Source organism: Prionailurus viverrinus, chromosome D3 (assembly GCF_022837055.1).
Source record: "Prionailurus viverrinus isolate Anna chromosome D3, UM_Priviv_1.0, whole genome shotgun sequence".
NCBI classification, from domain to species: Eukaryota; Metazoa; Chordata; class Mammalia; order Carnivora; family Felidae; genus Prionailurus; species Prionailurus viverrinus.
In genome coordinates, this window is record NC_062572.1 from 30485773 (window position 1) to 30501274 (window position 15502).

Here is a 15502-nt window from a genome sequence, read left to right on the forward strand (position 1 = left end):
GGAAGAGGGCCCATGCCTAGGCAAGAGAAGAGCCTCCCAGAACAAGGACCCAGGAGGAGACCATGTGAAAAGCGCAGCAATGTCACAGTTTTTACTGTGGAGTGAGGTTTCAAGATCTGGGCACTGGCCTCTCTGCTGGTGTGCACTGAGGCTAACTCAGCAGAGGAAGGTGGAGGGACAGCCACCCTCACCTGGTCCCACTTCCAAGGGTTTTTCCTGCCACAGAGGTACCCAGCTCAGTATTGCTGCTCAAAATACACCTTTTCAAACCAAGTATTCTTCAAAGGTGTCTCTAGGGCACTGTGTCTTCCAGAATGACTTAACAGTTTTGTATTCCCATTCAAGGCAAACTTTTCTTTCAAATTCTGCAGTACCCTGAAAGTAGAAGCAGCTAGGGAGTACATTTAAGCAGCATAAATATGGACTGGTATCACTTCCTGAAACTCACTTTTGGAGGTTTTACTACAAAGAAATGTGGACCTCTCAATACATACACAAATTATGTGTGAGAACAGGGCTCTGACTGAGGGGATGTCAGGAAAGTGTCATCCCTACCCCCACCTCCAGCTGTCTACCTGAAGGTCCCTGGAGTTCATCAGGAAGGCTATATATAGACAGAAACAGAAGAGGCTGCTTGTTTTTTTAGGACTTACTTCCACTTGAAACCATTCAACCCTGGGTAGCTTGTGCTGAACAAATATTTAACAGACGTCTTCAGATACAGGTGCCTAGAAGGGACTTTGGTGGTGTAAACTGTGGCAACTATTGCTTCATCTTCAGAAGGCCAAGACTGAGCACCAGCCCCCTACAGCACCTACTGTGCTCACACATTGGGAACCAGCTGTTTCTCTTTTGTAGGGGGCTCCAAGTGTGGGGAAGGGCCAATGCAAGACGCACCCTAGGAGAGGCACCAGTTGTTTCTGTGTTTCACAGGCATTCATCAGGTGCTAAACTGACTGGGAGGTTGATATGGGCTGAGAGCCTCCAGGCAGCACTGAGGAGACACCGAAACACCAAAGCCGCTGCTGCCACCACCGGCTGATGCAAGTTTTATTGAGACAATGTACAAACAGGCCATGGAAACAAGGGTTCTGATGCCGGGATCAGTAACGTAAAATGAATACAAAAATAAAAAGGCACTAATCTGTTAAGAAAAGACACTCAATGTTCTAAGAATATAAGTCATTTAATACTGTTAATTTTATAGCACAAAATAAAACAAGCTATGATCCCCAAAAATAATTTTAAAAGCTTACACAGAAAATATTATTGCCTGAAGTTTATGATCTTTAAGTTACAGGTCAAAAGTTTTGTGTTGTTGTTGTCATTTTAAAACACACAGTGAAGACCGTCTAGAAGCAAGGCCACTGTTCGTCCTGCAGAGACAACAACCCTGTGTCAGGGAACTGTCCTTCTACTCCTTTAGAATATACAACCAGCTCAGTTACCACACTGATATCAGTTAACCAGAGTTAGGTCTCTGGTCCCAGAGGGTGGAGTTTGAGGCAGAGCTCAGTGGTGTCCACAGAAAGCATTAGTCTTAGGTACTGTGTTAAAACAATCAAAAGTCACTCATTTTAAGAGGTTAATGAACATAATATTAAAGGATTAAATTATAAACACCTGGCAAAAAAACATATCATCCCTTTTCAAAAATAAAATGGTCATATTCCTCTGAGCAAACATTACAAGAGCAGTGGCCGTCTGCCTCGGCCTGTCTTGTCTGTAAACAGCTGTAAAAGAAAGTTAGCACGGAGCCAGGGATCCTTGAGCTCCAAGGAGGGAGCAGCTGTCTTTCCCCCCCTTTCAGTTTTCCAACATGAGCACAGAAGGTGTCTTGTCTGGGTGACCAAAGTTGTCAAATGGCAGCTAGTCAACGCGTGCTCCTCTCTAACTATGCCATCAGGTGGTACCACACCATGAAGAAATGACAAGAACAACTCCTGCATGGGAGGTCCTTTTCAGGATAAACAAGTTTTGAATCAAACTGTCAATGCCCTTCATAATTTGTTCAGTTCCCGAGTTAATTTAATATCCAAATATCTTCTTAGGTGACACACAGTAGAGCAGAGCCAAGTAGCAATAATGAACAATCTTAAAAGGAGACCAACCAAGGAGGGAAGGCAGCTCCTCTGGAAGATTCGCATTGCTTTCTGAAACAGGAAGTCTTTCCCAATCACTGGGGAACCCAGGCATGAAGCTGAGGCAAGGATGCGGTCTTCTGTATATTTAGTGTGATGAAGAGAATTTCCCTGCCTGATGAGAAAACTAATAAGGTCCTAAGTCAAAAAGATACTACTTTTGGCACGTATCTTGAGAGTTCAGAACTCAAGGTTCACCGTATTTCAGGCTCCCAATCTCTTGGGCAGCCCTGGAGACATGTACATGGGCTGAAGTGACAAGCAGACTTATTATGAAGCCAAAGTAGGTTTGTGGGGTGTTCTGATTCTGAAGTGCTCTACACGAGGTGGGTCTTGCCATGGGCCAGCAGAAATAGCTGAAAGGAAACCCTGCTTTCCAAAATGGCCATAAATACTTCTTATACTCTGAACCAACTATTGTCACCAAAAAGTGCCAAGCCCCTCAGCTAAATTTGGCTAAAAAAAGTCTTAAGGTTTGTGCCTTCTTTAAACAAGGCACATATAATGCTCACAACCCCCTTAGTACTGGGTCACTGGTTGCAAGGCAAGTGCTGCGTCCAGGCAGAGAGCAGGAATGCTGCCACACACGTACCACTTACTGTGGGACCTAGGCTGTGCCCGAAATGAGTATGAGGCAACTACAACGGAGAGGCACCTTCAGAGCAAGAAGTGGCCACAGTTCTCCCTGACTAGGGAGAGCAGATTGCATTTTTTTCTGGGAAGACCAAAGACAGGCAGCCAGTGATTTTTTTCCCAACTGATCATTAACTTTATCACAAGAACACTTTCAAGATTCTTCCATATGGCAGATACCAGCCTAATGAAATATGGATTTAAAGACAGACTGAAAAAATGGTTGTTTTGCTGGTTGCGTCACCAGAATATATCGCTCTAGCCCTCCAAACCTAAGACCCTTGGGACACAGGGCCATGGCTACAGCAGATACTCAGCAAATGATGCAGTTACTCATTAGGTGGCTGCTACATTTCTAGGTCTTCTGTATTCATTCTGAGCTGAGGCCTGTCTTCACCAGTTTCCAGAAGGGAGAGCAGACTGAACTGCATGAAGGTTCCAGAATCCTAATCTGCTATGTGCACCAGTCGAGGGATCAGCCACACATTTGTATCAAGCGGGCTTATATGAACAGCCCTTTTTTTAGCTAACAAGGAAACAATAACATCAAATTGCTAAATGGTTAATGGTTCTCCCTAGTGACTAAAATCTTAGACATTAAATGCATTAACCAATTTCCAGAGCTTACATTTTCTTTGCCTGAGGGCATCAGGGACATACAGACTGGGGAACCAGTATTAGCAGCACCATCTTTCTCTGGCAGCCTTGTGAACTTGGGCTGTGGTGGCGAGGAGTGAGCCTCAGTGAGTAGAATTTAAAGATTCATTAATTATTTCAATGATTCTATGAACAACTTCATTTTTTAAAGAAACTTAATTCCTATACCTTAAAGGGGTGTATTCACTGAAACAGTAGACAGAAAAATTGGCCAAGTGCACCCCCCACATTGCTCCTGTCACTGGCAAACAAGGTAAGCAAAGGTTTCCCCAAATCACCCCTCACTCTGATGCTTTTGGGGACAATGTAATCCAAGCGGCCATGCACACAGCTTGGCAAGCTAGGACCGATTTTTTGTGGGCTGTTTGCAATATGGCAAAACAAGGTACAAGTGGCAACCAAGACAGTAAAGGCCTCTGCTTCAGGGCTGTTTTTTCCTTTAGTTACAGCAGCTTCAGTTTGGAAGCTCAGAGGCACGAGTCATTCCTTACAATACCACAAAAATCCAACCCTCTAGTTAAAAACCTGTTCAGAACACACAAATCTAATTAAGTCTTCCAAAACCAAACCAAAAGGAAAAAAGAAGAACCAGATTTGGGGAGTTAAGGACAGAATTCCCTCTTCTGTAAGGTTCATTTGCTCTGTTCTTCAAAGGAAAAACAAAATGGAAACTGAGCCACTGCTCTGTGGAACAGCAATGTGCAATGTCTCGTCATGGCCTCAAGCTCCATCTGATGAACATGATAGAATCAGTCACAAGTACAAACAGGGCAGTGATGAGAAGACAGACCCTTTCCTCGTCAACTTCTCTCCACTTGTGTGCTTCCACCAGTACTTCCAGTTTATGATCCAAAAGAACTCTAAAATCGGCTACTCTTGACAACACGACTATGATACAAATGCCGAGGCAGCCACTGTGTGCATTCCAAATGGGTGTGAGAGACCGCCACTCTGCAGAAAGCTGGACATCGGCAATGCAGTGTAACTTGCCTATGAGAGAGAATGCTTTCCCACTTCAAAGAGACTATGACAGGCAGAACAACGAAGCAGCAGGAAACAGGCAACAGCAATCACTCGTTTTCATCAGGGTTTTGAGGGTCAATGATTTTGACATGCGTAAAGGGGAAAAGCCCTTTGCGCCCATTCACTTCACCTTCCCACTGGCCATTTATATTCATTCTTGTGACTTTCACAATGTCACCAACCTGTAAGGATGGAGAAAGAAGACAAAGTCAGCATTTTCTCTGCAAACAGAAGAAAAATAAAGTTTATTTATTTATTTTTGAATATTTATTTTTTGAGAGCGAGCAAATAAGCGCAAGCAGGGGAGGGGCAGAGAGAGGGAACAGAGAATCCCAAGCAAGCTTCCTACTGTCAGTGCAGAGCTGGCTCGATCCCATGAACTACGAGATCATGACCTGAGCCGAAATCAAAGATGGATGCTCAACTGATTGAGCCACCCAGGCGCCCCAAAGAAAGTTTACTTTATTTAAAAATAATTTTTTTGGGGGGGTGCCTGGGTGGCTCGGTTGGTTAAGCGTCCGACTTCAGCTCAGGTCACGATCTCGCGGTCCGTGAGTTCGAGCCCCGTGTTGGGCTCTGTGCTGACCACTCAGAGCCTGGAGCCTGTTTCAGATTCTGTGTCTCCCTCTCTCTCTGCCCCTCCCCTGTTCATGCCCTGTCTCTCTCTGTCTCAAAAATAAACATTTAAAAAAATTTAAAAAAATAATTTTTTTAAACATTTATTTATATTTGAGAGAGAGAGAGAGAGAGAGAGAGAGAGAGAGAGAGAGAGCGCACGAGAGCAAGAGCATGTGCACATGCACAAGCGTGGAGAGGGCAGAGAGAGAGGGAGACAGAATCTGAAGCAAGCTCCAGGCTCTGAGCTGTCAGCACAGAGTCTGACACAGGGCTCAAACTCAGGAGCTGTGAGATCATGACCTGAGCCGAAGTCGGACGCTTAAGTGACTGAGCCACCCAGGTGCCCCAAGAAAGTTTACTTTTTTTTTTAAAAATGTTTATTTATTATTGAAATACAGAGAGTCAGAGTGTGAGCAGGAGGGGCAGAGGGAGAGGGAGACACAGAATCTGAAGCAGGGCTGTCAGCACAGAGCCCAACACGGGGTCCGAACTCACAAACCGCGAGATCATGACCTGAGCCGAAGTCGGACGCTTAACTGACTGAGCCACCCAGGCACCCCGAAAGTTTATTTTAAATAATACACACTGTTTTATCCAAAGGAACCTACCAATAAGTTCACTGTACTTCTCTTCAGGTGCCAAGAATATATAGTAAGTGAAGCAGCTTCTGAGCATAAAAGCACCCTTTTTTCTCCCCATACTGGTTACTAACTCCAACAGGACAGAAATGAACACTTAACTCTCTGAGAATGGTTACAGTGAAGTCACACATACACACACACACACACACACACACACACACACACACACACACACACACAATGTGTCTCCGCCTTAATTTACATGGGGTGGAACTGCTGTCACCAAGACCTCAGTAACCATGCTGCTATCCCCAAGCAGCAATAATGTCTCCCTGAGTTGTCCATTCCTGGCTCCCCTCCCCTCTGTGGGGCAGTCACAGAGGGAAGGAAGCTCAGCTTTGAACATCTTTTAAGGCCTATTTTAAATTAAAAAAAAAAAAAATGTTTTATTCATTTTTGAGAGAGAGAAACAGAGTGTGAGCAGGGTTAGGCACAGAGAGAGACACACACAGAATCTGAAGCACGTTCCAGGCTCTGAACTGTCAGCACAGAACCTGATGCAGGCCTCGAACCCATGAACCATGAGATCGTGACCTGAGCCGAAATCGGACACTTAACCGACTGAGCCACCCAGGAGCCGCTTAAGGCCTATTTTAAACTGTAGGGTGGTAGGAATTCTATCTACTATCAGAGGACAGGCACCAATTAGGGGCAGCTCTACTCATCAAGGGGAATGCAGCAATTTTGTTTTGGAAATGGTTTTCAAATTGTTCTGGAGACCCACAAAGCTCTAGGGAGGTGTTTTAAGGGCCCAACAAATGTCTGATTGGGATTTCAACTTTTTAAAATTGTATTTTATAAAATTATAGTAGGAAAAAGTACACTGAAATGTGCCACTGCCAAATTAACCTGTGCTGCTCTGCTAGCTGCTTTTCATGCAGACCTTCCTTGGAACGAAGCTTCTTTTGCCTTGTGTCTGATTGAAGACTCCCCCAAATGGCAAGGTAAAAGCTACAAGACACCTATCACTACTTGCAACAAAACACATTCAGAAATAAACAGAATGCTAAGATGGATCAGACTGCACTGGTCATTCATGTTATTTCATGTTTTTTTTCTGCCCATCATAATAGTCCACTGTCCCAAATGCCTTTTTAGCTAATTCTTATAAATCTCAACTTAAAAAAAAAAATTATACTTACATAAAAACTTTTATATCTGACATATAGTGGGGTTCCATGCAGTATTTCATTTGGAAAAAAAGGTTCTTCTGCTAAAGTTACTGGTCCAGCAAGCTGACTGCTGGCCTGGAATGATCAAAGATCCCAGGGATGACAAGGCAGCTTTAGTAGTTCACGTGCACACAGATCTGGGCCATTAAGGCTGCCTCCATAAGTGTGAAGGCAGACCTCCTCCTACCCCTGGTCCCTTCTCCAAAGCCCTGGAGCTCAGAGGCTTTGGGTGGAGCCACAACTACCTCTCTTGGGTTACAAGGTGGGTCACTACCCTCTGAAGAAAAGGAGGTTATGTTTTCTGAAGCAAATCCAGAGAAGGAAGGTAGTCTTTGAAACAGTCACTTGAATTAGTTTATAAGATGACTAGGCACCTGGGTGGCTCAATCAGTTAGTTCAGTGTCTGACTCTTGATTTCAGCTCATCTCATGATCCCAGGGGATCCTAGGCCCCTCACTGGGCTCCACGCTGAGTGTGGAGCTTGCTTAAGATTCTCTCTCTCCCTCAACAAAAAAGACTAGGACCAAACAGAAACACCAAAATAACAACAACAACAACAACAACAACAACAACGTTTACAAGGTCACAGGCTGGTTCACCATGAAGCAGGGGTAAAAGCCAGTCAGCATCCAGTCCTGGCCATTTGTGTCCCTGCCATCTTGCACAGTGCAAAGGCAGCATGGCCCACCTGGGCCCAGGACCACTCAACCTCCCCCTCTCAAGTTCTTCTCACCAAGACACCCATTACTCTTAATGGTGTATCCTCACAATCTCTTTCTGTGAACACAGACTGGCTGTCCTGAGTTTTCTACCTCCTCATCCTCCATTTTTTTGCTTTTACTATTCTACTTGTAATTCCTCAAACCTACTGAGAAATAAGAATGAAGTCACTACATTTACACGGAAAACAGCATTATTACCAAATGAAGCCTCTTGCCTTATGGAAACCAACTTATTTTGAGTACTCGATAAAATGAAAACGGAAAAAAGAACTTTATCCCATGAGGCTCCCTGATTAGAACACAGTAGAAAATCAGTAAATGAAAAAACAAAAAACAAAAAAACAGTGCTCTAAGTTCCCTGTCTAAATTCTGACTCAAAACCCTTTATTCAGGAAAACCATTAATTCAACTCAATGGTAGGATGGCTTACAAAGAGTTAACCTGGTAATGAAGAATTAGATTTTTTTTTAAATTTTATTTTTTTAAGTATGCTCTAGGTCCAATGTAGGGTTTGAACTCACAACCTATGACCAAGAGTTGCACGTTCCACCCAACTGAGCCATCAAAGGCATCCAAGAATTAGATTTTATATGATAAAAGTTCTAAGACAAAAAAAAAAAAAAAAGTACTTCAGTATTCAGTAGTAGGTATGTATATGAGAAAAATGGTGTAAAAAGCCAATTGTATATATTTATAGATTATTATAATTATTTTCAAATTCATGTCATGAGCTCAACAGAAACAATTCAGCTCGCTGAACAATTAAAATCTGAAGATAACAACTGAGAATTCTATTTTTGAGATCTGCATTAAAAACTGAGTTGCAGGGGCACCTGAGTGGTTCAGTCGGTTAAGCATCTGACTTCGGCTCAGGTCATGATCTCATGGTTTGTGAGCCCCATATTGAGCTCTCTGCTGTCACAGTACAGAGTTGGACTCAGATCCTATTCGTCCCACCCCTCCCTCCTTGCATGTGTATGCTCTCAAACAAACAAAAACATTAAGAGAAAAATTTTTTTCAATTAAGTTGTGAGGGGCGAGGGCGAGGGCGAGGGGGTGTGTGTGTGTGTGTGTGTGTGCGCGCGCGCACGCACGCCTGCCTGCCTGCCTGCCAGGCTCAGTTGGTAGAGCATGTGACTCTTGATCTCAGGGTCATGAATTCAAGCCCCTCATTAGGTGTGGGGCCTAATTAAAAAAAAAAAAATTAAGTTTTAAAATAGTGGAAAAAAGTTACAACTGAAAAGACTGGTTTTCTTTGGCTTTGCCTTAAAAGGAAATAATTTGAGGGAGAGTAAATTGATTTAATAATAAAAATTAGGGGCGCCTGGGTGGCGCAGTCGGTTAAGCGTCCGACTTCAGCCAGGTCACGATCTCGCGGTCCGTGAGTTCGAGCCCCGCGTCAGGCTCTGGGCTGATGGCTCGGAGCCTGGAGCCTGCTTCCGATTCTGTGTCTCCCTCTCTCTCTGCCCCTCCCGCGTTCATGCTCTGTCTCTCTCTGTCCCAAAAATAAATAAATGTTGAAAAAAAAAAATTAAAAAAAAAAAAATAATAATAAAAATTAAGTTTTAAAATATTTGAGACATACTAAAGACTTCTGAATATATAGACTGTTTTATGATTAGCGCTTGGAGTCCAAAATTACTTTCTCCAAGTCGTAATATTTTAATTTATGGATAACAGAAAGAATTTTTAATGTTTATTTTGAAAGAGAGAGAGTGCATGTGAGCGGGGGAGAGGGGTAGAGGGGTAAAGGGAGAGACAGAGAGAATTCCAAGAGGTTCCATGCAGTACAGAGCCCAATGTGGGGTGTGATCCCATGAACCGTGAGATCATGACCTGAGCAGAACAAGAGTCAGACACCTAACCAACTGAGCACCCAGGAGCTCTGAGAAATGTCATTTTTATCCATAGCTAGGATAATCATACAAATGTTTCTTTATTTTTTTAATTTTTTTTAAATGTTTGTTTATTTTTGACAGAGAGACAGAGCATGAGTTGGGGAGGGGCAGAGAGAGAGGGAGACACAGAATCCGAAACAGGCTCCAGGCTCTGAGCTGTCAGCACAGAGCCTGACACAGGGCTTGAACTGACAGACTGAGAGATCATGACCTGAAGTCAGACGCTCAACCGACTGAGCTACCCAGGTGCCCCAAATGTTTCTGATAATTATGAAAAATTTCATATTCTATGAAGTGGACCAAGGATTTAGTTTTATAATTTGTATACCCTTCTCCTACCATACAGAGGTCATGAAAAGGGAAAACCCTAATTATGATTATTTCTAATAATGAAAATCTTCAGATCTGTGTATAAGTAAGTTCTAATGTGAATGAGAACCTTGAGTTATAGTAGAGACGTTACAGAAATCATGTAGCTGGAAGCTGAAGTCGATGGAAATCTGGAAAAATGGTTTATGTTCAATCTTATCATCTTACTCCATTAAAAAATTATAATGTTTAAGCATAAACATACAATAATGAAAGTGAACCCGCAAGTTAAAATCAGGTCTAGGTAAGCAGAGAGCTTCTGCAGGCAGGAGCTACTAAGATGCTACAAATCTAGACCCCTACCGACAGACCACATTTCCCAATTTCCTCAAACTTGTACTGCACCTGCTCTAGAACCTTGCCCTCTTTGAGCCTTTCAGTACAGGAACCTGCTGTCTCATGTCTGGAGCACAATGAGGCCAACGAGATGAGGAGCTTCACCGCCTGGCCTTTCTCACTCACACACAACATTCTTCCCTTATCTCCTTTTCACCTAAGAAAACAGATCTATTTTTCAAATAATGAAATAGGAAAGAAATGAAAACTCACGGATAGAAAACTATTGACATCATTAGAAAAAAAATTCTTTTAATGTTTACTTTTTAAAGAGAGAGCGACAGAGATAGAGCATAAATGGGGGAGGGGCAGAGAGAGAAGGAGACACAGAATATGAAGCAGGCTCCAGGCTCTGAGCTGTCAGCGCAGAGCCTGATGCAGGGCTTGAACCCATGAACTGATCATGACCAGAGCTGAAGTCGGACGCTTAACTGACTGGGCCACCCAGGTGCCCCAGACATCATTCTAAATGAACTTCTAGTTATTGTTAATTACCACAAACAAAAAATATAATGAATGTATTAAAATAAACACACAGAAAGGCAAGGACAAGTAAGAGGATGTGTGGGTATATACCTGTAGAGAGGATTTGGTGAAGAAAGGGATGGGGACCAGGTGAAGAAACGCCCAGGTGGACTCTGCTGTACAAAGGGACGATGGCCCTAGGGCACCTGGGCAGTCTGTAAGTAGGCTGGCACTCAGAGCCAGATCCGACTCTGCCAAGATGTTAAAAGAAAAAAAAAAGGCTAAGGCAAGAATGAGCTGAAACTGGAAAGAAACAAAGTTACAGTTTTGGGCTAAAGGCTGTTGGCAGACGTTGGGCCCTGTGACTGAAGTTTTTATTTGCTCCACTCATTTGACGTCCTGCAAAAAATACTCTGGAATTTTGTTATTTTATCTATGTCTTCCCTATCTTCAACTGCACTCCAGATGCCCAGAGAGCTTACATTTTGCCTGAAGTTTGTAATCTTAGCCTGCCTTAGCTGATATTTGATAAATGTGAAAGGAAACGAGGCCTCACCTTCCTGAAAACCTGGCCTGGGGCAGCCCTCTCTCACATCTTGGGTGAGTCCATCCCTCCAGCTAAGGCCCCCTCCCTGGTTCCCCCAGCCTCTCACTACCTGGCTCTACCAGTGTAGCCATCCTGCCCTGATCTGGCTTGTCATCTCATGTCACCCCAGCCCAATCAGCCCAACTCCCAATCACCCTGCTCTTCTACAGCCAGGCCCTACCTACGACAATGACTACTGCTCCCACCATTTTACCAAGGAACACCTGACAGTCCAAAGTCAATAGCACAAGTCCAGGTGTTACCTCTGATGCTCTATGGCACCTGAAGTGGGAGACTTCACCCACCCTTCTCACTTCCTGCTGCTTAGCCCTCCTTTTCTGTGGTATTCTATAAAATAACCCCACTATCAGGTGGGTACTTCCCATCTGGCATTTGTGGAAAGCAAGGCTCTGTCAGGTCGGGTCAGGTGCCTTGTTTTCCAGGTTTCTGGCAGACTTGCCCAAGGAGGCTTCCACAGTCACCTCCTCACCCCTAACACACACCACATGGCACTTTCTGAAGGAGGAAACTTGTTTTGCTCATTTTGCAATCCAAGTCACAGGTCTCTTGTAAACTACTTTCTGGAGAAGTCTGCAGAATCAAGGTTAAAGAGAGAAGAGAAAATTATTAGATGATGTCCCCCACCTGCTGGGGATAGATGGCCAAGCAGAGAAGCAAGATGCTGGAGTAACAGGCACAAGGGCCTAAGGGCAAAAGACAGACCTTTAAAAAATATAAAGATAAGTGGGTCACTGCTCTGCCTTTTAAACCCCCAACACCTTTTCTCTGCACAAGAGCAACATCCATACTCCAGTATTCGAGGCTCTGCTTAATCTGGCTTGACTCTTCCCATCTCTGACCTCGTTTCATGGCTTTCTGCACTGCCTCCACCCTCCCCCCGACCAACCACATTGGCTTTCTTTCAGTTTCTCAAACTTGCCAAGCTCTTCCTCAGATATTGACTGTAGGACAGATGCAAGGACATGATGTAAATGTAATTCTACAACTGCACATCTTAAGATGCTATTGCCAAGCTGGTCCTAAGAAACCTTGGACTTCCTCTCTTCTTCCAGTTTGAAGACATGTAAGCAACCCTGATCAAAATCAAATCCCAAGGACAATCCAAGTCCCCTCATAACTACCTTATAGAGCTGCACACGCAGACAATGAGAGCAGGAAGTCTCTCTAGGCCACTGTAGAGCATTTATTCTGCTCAGAGAACTGGGCTAGGTTCTATATTGTGTATTCAGGATACATATGATGCATCTTCAATATTAGACCTACCTAAAACTAAGGTCTAAGATCAACAATAACAGGATGTAAGCAATACCTTGAATGCCTAAAACAGGTACAAAGTAGCACTGTGGAGGCTTATGCTATGTACTTGGGAATAGGGCAGAACTGGACTGATGCACTGCATCTGCCACTTCCAGTGTCTATATGTCTGTAGCAGAATGTTCAAGCTGTCCAAGTCTCAGTTTCCTTCTGACTTTGACAGGTTCTTGTAATAATCAGAGGAAGTACTATAGGGGAATTGTTAACCAGGCCACTCAGCTAAGTAAATGGTAGCAGTTATCAGAGTGGGGATTCCAGAATAGAATCCAACCCCCACACTTATGCTCATGTTCCCAGCTGGAAGCACTCTGGGAAGAACTGGAATCAGTATGGAGAAGAACTGTATTAAGGTGGGTTTTCAACCTTGTTAGTAACAAGGGTCCTCCCAAAACTGATGATGGGATGGGAAAGATGCCATATCAGAATGAGAGAAGATGAGGGGCAGGCGTGAAAAGTGGGAGTCTACTAGGTTACTGTGATGGACACCAAGCAGCTGAAGAAGACAATGGGAAGGAGAAGGTGAAGAAGGTGAGTCAAGTACTCAAAACTGCCAAGAACATTGAAACCTCATGCTTTCTAATTAACTTGTGATTTTGACAAGTCTTTACAGAATACTTACCACACCATTCTACATCATCAATTTAATAAGATTTACTACAGATCTATTGTAGCTCAGTTCCCATCCTCAAGGAACCTCTGTCTTCACTGTGGTATAGAAAATAAATAATCTACAGTCCAGATACGGTAGATGCTCAATGAATGTTTGTTAGAGAATAAACAGTATAAAAACAGCAAGTGGTGGTGTGGGTGCCTGGATGGTTCAGTCGGTTGAGCATCTGACTCTTGATTTCAGCTCAGGTCATGATCTCATGGTCGTGGGATTGAGCCGTGTTGGGCTCCACCCAGAGTGTGGACTGTGCCTAAGATTCATTCTCCCTCCCTTCCCCTCTTACACACACTCTCTCTCTCTCTCTCACACACACACTCTAAGGAAAAAAAAAAGAAAAAGAAAAAAGGAAAGAGAAAGGAAAAAAAAGCAACAAGTGGAAGAAAAACTGCACTGAGTCCATGCTGCGGAGAACAGGAGGATCTATTGTTTTGACCCAGGGAACCTTGACCAATAGAGAGAAGTCAAGTTTCAGGTTAGGAAGAGAGAATGGGTGAGGGACATCTGATGGCCACCTGACCATTAATGCGTCATTCTGGCCTTGCAGGAGCTCTCACATGTCAAAACACAGCATGTCATTTCTCATGCTGGTTCTAGCTCAGTCTGAGGCCCTTCACAAGGGGAACAAGCCCCAGAACACCAATATAGAAAAGATGCCCTGGCTATGTTATGCTGTCTGCTGCCCACAATTACAGGCCTGGCTATGGACCAGCTTCTTCATGGCTCCACTGAAGACTGGGCTCAGATCCTAATATGCCATCTTGCTGCTGCTCTCATCACTCCTGATTCTGGTACAATGCCCTTCTTTTGGCTTCACAGCAGAAAGACGGAGCCCAAAGAACCACTCACTTCAGAGAGCAGATCAATCTCGAAGTTGGTGGTATCAACTCAGTTCAAGAACTGTACTTGAAGATGTGGCTAACTCTATCAGATCAAGAAGACACACATACCTTATGCATCAACCTTACTAGGAATGTCACCTATGACAATCCTAATAATTATTAGAACTGCCACACATCGGAAGGACACTATTCAGTCCCATTCTTTGTGTCTGGTGAGGACCATGCAAGAAGGCAAGAGGACACTTCCTGGTGCTGGAAATAGTTTCCTATAGGTCTACTTGTCCAGAGCATTAACAGAAGGGCTCTGGAAATAACTCTAATGCCTGACTTCTGGCACTTGATTCCAAGAGTAGCCAAAGAGCTGGAGGGCCCAAGCACTGGCTACCACAGCAACTTTCTGCTTCCTCAGTTCAGTTATTTTCAGACTGTACACTCAGGTTACCAAAAAGTAAGATCAGAAGCACAATGGGTTACAATGGAATCAGAAGTTCTAACTTGGGTGACACGAATGTGTCTCAGATATCAAAAAACATCCTGAAAGTATATGTGGAATTGTATGTAAGTGCATTAGTGTACAGTTTTCCTGGAGAAAGCTTTCATCAGATTCTAAAAGGGGTCTATAACCCAAAAAAGGTATAAAACACTACAAAAACCCACATCCTACAACCACCAGGCAGTTTTAATCCCACTAGTTGTGGCTTGCATTCATTTACTTGTTCAACAACTAGTGATTATTATTGTGCCAGGAATACAACGGAGAACAAAGCAGACAACAGGCCTGCCCTCATGGAGCTGCCTGGGGTCTTCACCTGTTTTAACAGCTACCTTTATGTTCTCTGTGCACCAGTACCTGAATCAAAGCTACCAGAACTGGAGAGGCTTTTAAGGGCTGCAACCCTCCTTGTCCATGTGCCCTGAGTAGCAGTCAAGTAGTTGCATGTATTCTCTCCTACAACTGATGATATTTACTGGTTTTTAATACTGAAGACTTATTTTCTTCTTTGAAATTCCCATTATCCTTCAGGGCAGCATCTTGATTTAGGAGGGCTGCTTACCAGTTAACACTTCTTATGCAAACATAGGGATTTAAGATGGGCCAAGGGTTAAAGGTATCACAGGCCAGTATCCTGTGATGCAAGAGAATGTGGGCTATGGAGAGGAAGAAGTAAAACTATCTCCTTTTGTAGATGAGAAAGTCCTATATATAGAAAATTCCAAAGATTCCACAAGAAAGCTATTAGAGCTAATAAAATTCAGCAAAGTTGCAGGGTACAAGATCAACACACAAATATCACTTGTGTTTCTATAAATCAGTAATGAACAATTAAGAATGCAATTTCACTTAGGGATGCCTGGCTGGCTCAGTTGGTAGAGCATACGAGTCTTGGTCTCAGGGT

At 43.6% G+C, this 15502-nt stretch overlaps 1 protein-coding gene across 1 annotated transcript in view; it reads right to left on the bottom strand.

Moving 5' to 3' along the window:
* Positions 1-1018: 1018 nt before the first annotated feature.
* The window catches only part of CRKL (CRK like proto-oncogene, adaptor protein), a 38444-nt gene continuing 23960 nt past the window's right edge, over positions 1019-15502 (bottom strand). The window contains exon 3 of the mRNA XM_047828067.1: positions 1019-4636. Within this exon, the coding sequence (XP_047684023.1) occupies positions 4502-4636 (135 nt within the window). The 3' untranslated portion in view covers positions 1019-4501. The remainder of the gene's footprint in view (positions 4637-15502) is intronic.